This window comes from Bubalus bubalis, chromosome X, assembly GCF_019923935.1.
Source record: "Bubalus bubalis isolate 160015118507 breed Murrah chromosome X, NDDB_SH_1, whole genome shotgun sequence".
Lineage (NCBI taxonomy): Eukaryota > Metazoa > Chordata > Mammalia > Artiodactyla > Bovidae > Bubalus > Bubalus bubalis.
The window spans coordinates 108,599,525-108,608,498 of NC_059181.1; the positions used below are offsets into that span (position 1 = coordinate 108,599,525).

Consider the following 8,974-nt stretch of genomic DNA (forward strand, 5'->3'; position numbering starts at 1 on the left):
AAAGACAAAATGCTATAAAACATTTTTTGTTGTAAGATAATCAAATTCTTCCCAGAATTATGCATAATTAATTTCACATACTTATTTATAACCAATTTAGCTTTTCCAAATTCTCATTTGCAAATGAGAGACTCAGACAATTAAAACTGATGATACAAGGCATTGTTTTAGAAGAACCAAAGTTTACACTGGACAAATGTGACTCCTCAAGATTGATTTTAACAAGTTCTTACAACTTTATTGAAATCATCAATATCCCAGATCGATTTACCATTTTAAAAAATCAATTTAACACTATCAAAAGGTAATGTTCACTTTAATCCTGTTTGCCTTCACGCCACTGCCGTGAGCCTTCATTCCAGGCCACATAAACAAAGAGGGCCAGCACCACGTGGACGGCGACCACTGCAACGATAGCAGCATAAAAATAGCTGTCCCTATTGGACATCCCAAAGGCGCCTATCAAGAGAAAAAAGTTTCCATTTTATTCCAAAATATATAAAAATATAAAAATCAAAACATATTATTTTTATTAGCTATATATTTATTGAACTAGTCAGACAATTAAAAAGGAATACTTTGTGTGGTGATAAATCAAGTATTCATGTAAAGATGTGAATACCTTCTACACATGAAGAACATTATTTTCAATGACAACCACAATAAATCACTTCATCTAAGGACTCTGACATAATAAAGAAGGCTTTATTTTCTCTTCCTTCCAATGTCTGCCAGCAAGGGTACATTCCCCCAAAGTCCTCCTCCCATGTCAACCAACTCTCGCTCTCCAGGGGCTGTTAAAAGAAAGGATCTGCAAGCTATCGCACAGAAAACCATAAACCAATACAATGTCAAACAAATAACTGAGTGATGAAAAATTCATTTCATGAAGATTCATTATGAGCAATGGGATTTTTGAAAACAGAAGCAAGTCAAATTAATATCCAGTTTTCAGATATAAAGAGATCGTGAGAGCATAGAATCTCATATATAGTTAAGGGTGAAAATGTCTTGTTTTATGTCTAGGATTACCTTCAAAAACGTAAGATTTAGTTGTGAAATATAACCCAATAGGTACAGTGATCATTAAAGCTGTGAAGAACAGGAGCGTCTTCAGAGTGGATGCTAATGAACTTTCATTTCTGGAAAAAAGTAAACAAAGAGAAAATCAGAGCCTGCAAAGCCATTTCAAACTATTCTTGTGTTCATAAATGCTATAAATACCAACAGAAAAGATGCTGGGAACCTTGCCCTTGCCTAGAAAACAGTGGCCAGAAGAAGAGCAGTGCCAGGGACTCAAAATTCGAATAGCCTAGAGATCCAGTGGCAGACCCAGTGTGAAAAGAAGTGTAAAGTGCAAAAAGTGGTTTGGAATCTTCCAAGTGCTATGCAAATATACACGATTTACAGAATTCACAATGGAGGTAGCAAGGCAGAAGATACACAGAAAACAACTAATGAGGTTCCTTCACAAAGCATCCTATCAGTGGCTAGCTGAACACAGTACAGACAAGGTATGAGACTCTCCAAAGACAAAGGAGCCCAGAGCAATTTGGATGCAGCTGAAGGAAACTTTGCTCAAATTTCTTTGTAATTAAGTAGCGAGAGTACAACTTAAATGGTCTTCACACAGCATGGATGCATTAAAAGTTTGATATCAAAACACTTTATGTTTCGTGCATTGTATCGCTCATAGACTTTTAAAATCAATGGAAATATTCCAATGGGAAAGTTTTGTTCCAGAATACAATAAAATGATTCTGAAGAATGTAATCAAGCTTCTAAAATCATACTATTAAAGAAAAACAAGTTAGATAAATGGCTACTTAAAACAGTAACAATGGGTAACATAAAAGCGTCCAATAAAGGAGAAATGATTTCACAAATGATGCTTATCACTAGGGAACCATTAAAATTTATTTTGACAATTATTCAGTAAATATCTATGTGAAAAATCAACAAGGCAGATTACACTGCTTTTATGTGTATCAGCGGTCTGCCAAATAAGCCCTGAAAGGCCCCTTGCCTACTTCTGTAAATAAAGTGTAACTGGCATACAGCCACACCCACTTGTTTATGCATCACCTAAGACTCCAGGGAGATACAGAGACAGAGCGTAGTAGTGGTGCCAGACCACATGACCCTCAAAATCTAAAACATTTACTATCTGGTCCTTTTCAGAAAAACTCTGCCAACAGTATAGACGTATACTATTTCAATTATATTCAAAAGGTGTGCACATGAAAAAGGACTCCAGATTAATACACAATAATAAAGTAACTTTCCCACTTTCAAATATTCCTTAATGTTGTTTTAGCCACTTTTCAATAAGTAGATATATGTCAACATTGGCCCCATGCATCATCACAAATGATAACACTTCTGACAGTGAAGCTGTAGTAAGCTTCCAGCAACCCTGGACACACACACACACACACACACACACCCCTCATCCATATCACCGTAACCATTATGTTTAAAAGCAGTAAGCTTTTATCCTATGGGCTTTTATCCTGTAGATTAAAGGTCCCTTTTCCCTTAAATCTAACCACTCTCACACTACCTTGTCAGGGATAAAGAAATTTTCCTCTACTGTCTAGGTTCTTTGTGGCTGGTCTAAGAATTAAACGGACACGAGACAGATTAACAGGAGAAAATCAAACAAAGTTTAAAAACATGTATACACGGAAGAGACCCAGGAGAACTGAGTAACTTGCCAAATGGCCAAAACCCTCGCCTTAAATATTGTCTTCAGGTAAAGACAAAAGATGATGCTGTAGGTAGGGGTTTGGGACTTCAAACAGGAAGAAGACAATACACATGGAGATGGAAAAGCAGATGTTTGGTCAACAAGTGTTTCCTAGGCCATGTAGAGTCTATGGGACCCAGAGCAGTCTCTGGTTTCTATGCCCTGTCCCCCGACCCCACCACACCTAGCCCATATTCTTTGCAAATATCTCTGGTGACAGCTCTCTTCCAGGAACAGGCCCTCTGTCTAAATTTTTTCAGGCAATTAAGGGGAAGCTTAAAGCTTCTTCCTGAGTCTCTGGGGCCTTGACGGTTTTCAGTTTGAAGTAATCTGCACATCAAAGAGACATTTTGGGGTGGCAAGTGTTGCTCCTCTATAACCTTAACACATGTCTAAATTTATGTTCATAGTCAACACTTGAACTTAATTTTTCCTGGTAATCCTCAGCAAGAGGTTCCAGTTTTTATCTACATCTCTATGAAGAATACAGCCCAACCATCAAGGTCCTTTCAAAATAATAAGCTGCCTCTCCTCTAGGCAGCTTTCCTGATTATGCCAGCTGGAACGATTCACTGCTCTGGGACACACTTCATGCCTGTTATTATAGCACCTAACATAACAGCTTGTGTCCCAGACAGTCCAATGTGTACCCAGAGGTACACATTGCTTTGTACCCCTAGAAAATCCAGGCAAAGGAATTCTTATAATTGTGTGTATACCATTACAGGGTGGGAGGCTTCTGGCAGCCCAGAAAGAAAGGGAACATCTTAAGTTTACACCAATGGTCTACAAACTTTTTTGACTGTGTGATCCATCATTAAAGTTTTGAGCTGCTGCTGCTGCTAAGTCGCTTCAGTCGTGTCTGACTCTGTGCGACCCCACAGACGGCAGCCCACCACGCTCCCCCGTCCCTGGGATTCTCCAGGCAAGAACACTGGAGTGGGTTGCCATTTCCTTCTCCAATGCATGAAAGTGAAAAGTGAAAGTGAAGTCGCATACCCCCATATAGGCATATACACATATTAGTCATGGAGTCTTTAAAATACAAAAACAAGGAAAAACAGATACTAAAAATGTTAAGGTTAAAAAAATTAATGTAGAAATCTGTTTTCTTTCCATACTTCAAGGAAACATCTTTTAATACATCTCACTTTAGTGATCACTGAGATATACAATTCTCATCTAATATACCTAAGCTTCCTTGCACTGTTTCCTAATAGAAAATTTTTAGAAAATTTATCTTCATCAAGAATGAGTGTCTGTAGTTCTAGAAAAATACAAAAAAAATCATGTCCACAGAATACAAAAAACACTAATTTGAAAAGATACATGCACTCTAGTGTTCACAGCAGGATTATTTACAATTGCCAAGATACAGAAGCAACCCACGTGTCCATCAACAGATGAACAAAGGAGATGCAATACACACACACATGCATAATACATACGATGGAATACTACTCAGTCATAAAAAAGAATAAATGTGCCATTTCCAGCAACATGGACAGACTTAAAGGGCATTATACTAAGTGAAATAAGCCAGGCAGAGAAAGGCAAATACTGTATGATATCGCTTATATGTGGAATCTAAAAAATACAACAAACCAGGGAATGTAACAAAAAGAAGCAGATTCACAGATAAAGAGAACAACCTTAGTGATTACCAGTGGGGAGGGTTGGGAGGGGCAATACGGGGGAGGGGAGTGTGAGGTACAAAATACTGTGGAGACAGGCCAGGGAATATAGCCAAAATTTTGCAGTAACTATAAATGGAGTGTAACCTTTAAAAATTGTGTAAAAAAATTTAAAAATACATACATACATACAAGAAGTCAGTATTTGGCCAATTCTTTTGTGGACCGACCCCCCAAAAAACTTGGCCTTCACAGTGTTTGTGTTTTTGGTGTGCAAAGTTCAGATCATCTAATCTGATAAAGAAACAAAGCTTGAGAATCTAGAGAAAGGGAAGGTTAACCAGTTCATCTGTTCTTTATCTCTTGAATATCAATTATCTGGCCTGACTTTGAGAAAAGTTTGTTACTGAAAAGAGAATATAATATCATGTTTTAAAGCACACAAAATCACTTACGATCCCACCACCCAAACACAATCTTTTCTGCATGTTCATTTCTAAGCCCACACATTCTACATAGAGCATATCTCAACAACTTGCTGCTTGTCTTCAATTCCTTCTTACCTCTCTATCTTAAGCCCCCAAAATTTGACTTTCAGTCTCTCAAATACAGGACTAAGGACAAAGTTAAGGATACAAACTTTTGAAAACTAGTTTTCAAACTTCCTCCAGTGTTTATATGACATTTTCTCCTTGGCTTCCAGCCACAGCCCACTACAGCCAGTGGTTCTGCTGGCACAAGCCAGCTTGGGTATAACCTGGTGAGGTATTCCAAAACAAAGCAACTGAGGTCATTCAACTAATTTATCCTATGTGTCTCTGAGCCTTCTTAGGAAGAATTCGAACATTTAGAGTTAGAACTAGCCTCACACAAATAATTGAGGATTGTGCCCCCACTCTGAGAACCATCTAGAGTTTACCCACTTCAGATAAACTTCTGCAGGAAACACTAAGCAGATGAAGCAGATGAAGCTTACCATGTTCCCCTTTATGGCAAGGCCTATACTGCAAGTAGATTTCACTGCAAATTCCATGCAGAAACACTAAAATCAGTCTAGGAGGCGTACGCTGTATTTTAAGTATACTTAATATAAATATTTGTTGGAGGCCTCACTAATAAACAGTAATTTAAAAAAAAAAACCACCTACATCGCCATTGTGAGAGTGAAAAAGATCACGGGGGCTCCAAAGATCGTGGGCTTGGACAACTGCTAGCTTTCAACACTTACTAATTGTGCGAGGTAATCCTGTGATCTTGCACAAGCCACTTATCCTGAGTCAACTTCATTGTTTTTAAACAAGTAGCAAACTAAGCACTTTTAAAATTCTGATAATGTATGTTAACAAAACGGGTAAAGAACCTGCCTGCAAGGCAGGAGACACAGGAGACGTGGGTTCGATCCTTGGGTTGGGAAGATCTCCTACAGAAAGGAAATGGCAACCCACTCCAGTACTTCTTGCCTGGAAAATCCCATGGACAGAGGAGCCTGGCGGGCCACAGTCCATGGGTTGCAAAGAGTCAGACACGACTGAATGACTAACACACAGGCATGTAACAAAGCACCTAAGCTGGGCCTGGAGCACACACACTGAATGGTAGCTAAATCCTTCCCACCCTCTGACCTCTAGAGGTATAATGGGCCAGGCTAGTCCACAAGGACCACCTGCTCTTTCCTCAGGTTCCTCCTACTCAGCCACCAGCCCCCATTCTGCTGACTCCCTGAGTGAAGTAGACTCAAACCCGGGGCGGCCCTTTGTCCCTTCCATTCGTTCACTCGTGCAGCAAACATTTATTAAGCCCTGACAATGTGGGCCCTGCAGGGAACCCGGAGATGGAGTAGGCCCGGTTCCTGTCCTCAGGGAGCTCACCCTGCAGTGGGGAGAAAGGCTGCAGACAGCAAGATCGCAATACAGACAACAGAGAAAGAAGTGCTAGGCCAGAAACAAGAGCTGAAGAACCCGCCCACCTAGCCACCATGACCCCGGGTCCCTCGCTCCGCTCCCGAGGGAAGGGTAGGGGCCCGGCGTGCAGACGATGCAGGGCCCAACCTGCTTCCCCCCTCCTCCTCTAGCCCTCAACCCCAGCCCCGAGGGTCCTGACCTCATGCCCACCCACCGGTCGGCCCGGGCTTTCCCTCTCGCCCCGCCCCCGGCCCGGGCCAGTCCGCCTGGTGCTCTAGGCCCCCGCCTGGCTCCGGCTCGCTCCGGACTACCTGAAGTCGGACGGCTGCAGCGCGTTCAGCGCCGCTTTATCAAGGCGCTCCATGGCGTCGCCACGGCCGCAGCTCAGACGCTCAGACGCCGGCTGGGCTCCCCAGTCGCGCTCGGACGGCTAGGCGGGCGACCGGTCCAGGCGGGCCACGCCGGAAGTGCCGGCGAGTGCCGGGCTGTGGGCCGCAGCGCGCAGGCGCGGCGCCCAGGTGACGCCCGGTGGCGGCGGCGGCGGCGGCGGCGGGCGCAGGCGCGGTTGGGAGCCTGCGTGTGACTTACCGGCCAGGGCTGCGGGGCGTACGCCCTGCCAGGAGCGGCCTGCGCTCCAGGAGCAGGCCGGGCGAGTAGCCCAGCCACTCCACGTTGAGCCGGGACTTGCCTCGCAGCATTGTCCTCCGGGGAGGGCGGTGCTGCGGCCGCCCCCTGAGCGCGCGCGAGCAGCTCTCGTCTCCGTTCCGGCCCCTGCCGCCGATCTGTGGTTGTGAGGCGGCTGGAACAGATGATCTGCGAGGAAGGACGACCAGGAGGACGACTGGGGTGCTAGGCAACCAAGCAGTTTCCGACGACAACAACACAAAAAAGCAGTGCACATTATTCCCCAGCCCTTGAGTAAACGCCTCATTAATTATTGCCCGCAGTGAAAGTCCAGCCTTGGGAAGCTGGGAGGAGTTAGTTTAGCACTCACCCGAGTCTGTCAAGCTAGGGAATGTCAGAGCTGAAAGAGCTCTTGCTGAGAGTGACTGTTCCAGGCCAGACGCTGGTGATCCTAACTTCCACCTAAAGTTAAAAACATTTTGCAGCTGCTCAGAAAGCTGCCAATGAGACAACAGGACTCAAATAGTAAGGGACAGATGGGCCTCCAGGGCTGAACAACTGGAGAGAAGTATAAACGAAAAGGGTGCATGAGCCTAGGGTCAGGCTTGACAAAATTAGGTTGCCGCTGGCTGCTAATAAGAGGACAGCCCTTACATGGTCAACGCCTGGAAAAGGCCACTGACCACATATCTATTTTCTGCACCGAATGGATACAAAGACCGCATCTGAAATCATGACTAAACCAACAGCTTAGAGCCGCGTTAGGGGCCATGGACTGGAAAGCAGGAAGCCCGGGCTTTGTGTTCTAAGTACTAAAATTGTAATCACTCTCTGGGCCTCATCTAGACCCTTGGGGTTGTAAGAACCGCCTAAAGCCAGAACTACAGTAGTATTAGAGAGACTCTAGCTTGTGGGTTGGCAAACTGTGGCCAGTCTGCCAAATACCTATAGCATGTCTGCCACCTGTTTTTCTACAAGGTGTGCGTTAAGAATGGGTTCTCCACTTTCAGATGGTTAAAAAAATCAAAAGAGTAGTATTTCACTACACGTTAAGATTATATGAAATTCAGATTTCGGTGTCCATTAATAAAATTTTATTGGAACTCAGCCATGCTCATTCTTTTGTATTGCCTATGGCGGCTTTCATGTTACAATGTCAGCATTGTGTAGTTATTTGTGACAGAGACTGGGCCACAAAGCCTAATGTATTTACTATCTGTCCCTTGCCAGGGAAAGTGTGAGGACCCTTGCTCTAGCTAATCACCTTGGGACGAGGTTCCTGAAACCTTAGGGATCCAAAATATAGTAAAGGGGGCACTCTCCGACATAAATCACAGCAGGATCCTCTATGACCCACCTCCCAGAATATTGAAAATAAAAGCAAAAATAAACAAATGGGACCTAATTAAAATTAAAAGCTTCTGCACAACAAAGGAAACTATAACCAAGGTGAAAAGACAGCCTTCAGAGTGGGAGAAAATAATAGCAAATGAAGCAACTGACAAAGAATTAATCTCAAAAATATACAAGAAACTCCTACAGCTCAACTCCAGAAAAATAAATGACCCAATCAAAAAATGGGTCAAAGAACTAAATAGACATTTCTCCAAAAAAGACATACAGATGGCTAACAAACATGTGAAAAGATGCTCAACATCCCTCATTATCAGAGAAATGCAAATCAAAACCACAATGAGGTACCATTTCACACCAGTCAGAATGGCTGAGATCCAAAAGTCTACAAGCGATAAATGCTGGAGAGGGTGTGGAAAAAAGGGAACCCTCTTACACTGTTGGTGGGAATGCAAACTAGTACAGCCACTATGGAGAACAGTGTGGAGATTCCTTAAAATACTCGAAATAGAACTGCCATACGACCCAGCAATCCCACTGCTGGGCATACACACCGAGGAAACCAGAATGGAAAGAGACATGTGTACCCCAATGTTCATCGCAGCACTGTTTATAATAGCCAGGATATGGAAGCAACCTAGATGTCCATCAGCAGACGAATGGATAAGAAAGCTGTGGTACATATACACAATGGAGTATTACTCAGCCATTAA

General features: G+C 43.2%; 1 protein-coding gene across 5 annotated transcripts; it reads right to left on the bottom strand.

Moving 5' to 3' along the window:
* Positions 1–212: 212 nt before the first annotated feature.
* On the bottom strand, positions 213–7,519 carry VMA21 (vacuolar ATPase assembly factor VMA21). 5 transcript variants are annotated; one of them, XM_006059670.4, is made up of 4 exons: positions 7,279–7,472; positions 6,873–7,097; positions 1,033–1,142; positions 213–459 (listed from the first exon to the last, which is right to left on the bottom strand). In XM_006059670.4, exons 2-4 carry the CDS (start codon positions 6,980–6,982, stop codon positions 317–319), a joined length of 363 nt encoding a protein of 120 aa, XP_006059732.1. In that variant the 5' UTR covers positions 6,983–7,097; positions 7,279–7,472; the 3' UTR covers positions 213–316. The 5 variants fall into 5 exon arrangements, with proteins under 5 accessions (XP_006059732.1, XP_025132901.1, XP_025132902.1 ...); XM_025277116.3 differs by having other exon boundaries at positions 6,873–7,133; positions 7,279–7,471; XM_044936542.2 differs by lacking the exon at positions 213–459 and adding an exon at positions 687–794 and having other exon boundaries at positions 6,873–7,133; positions 7,279–7,519.
* Between the last annotated feature and the right edge of the window lie 1,455 nt (positions 7,520–8,974).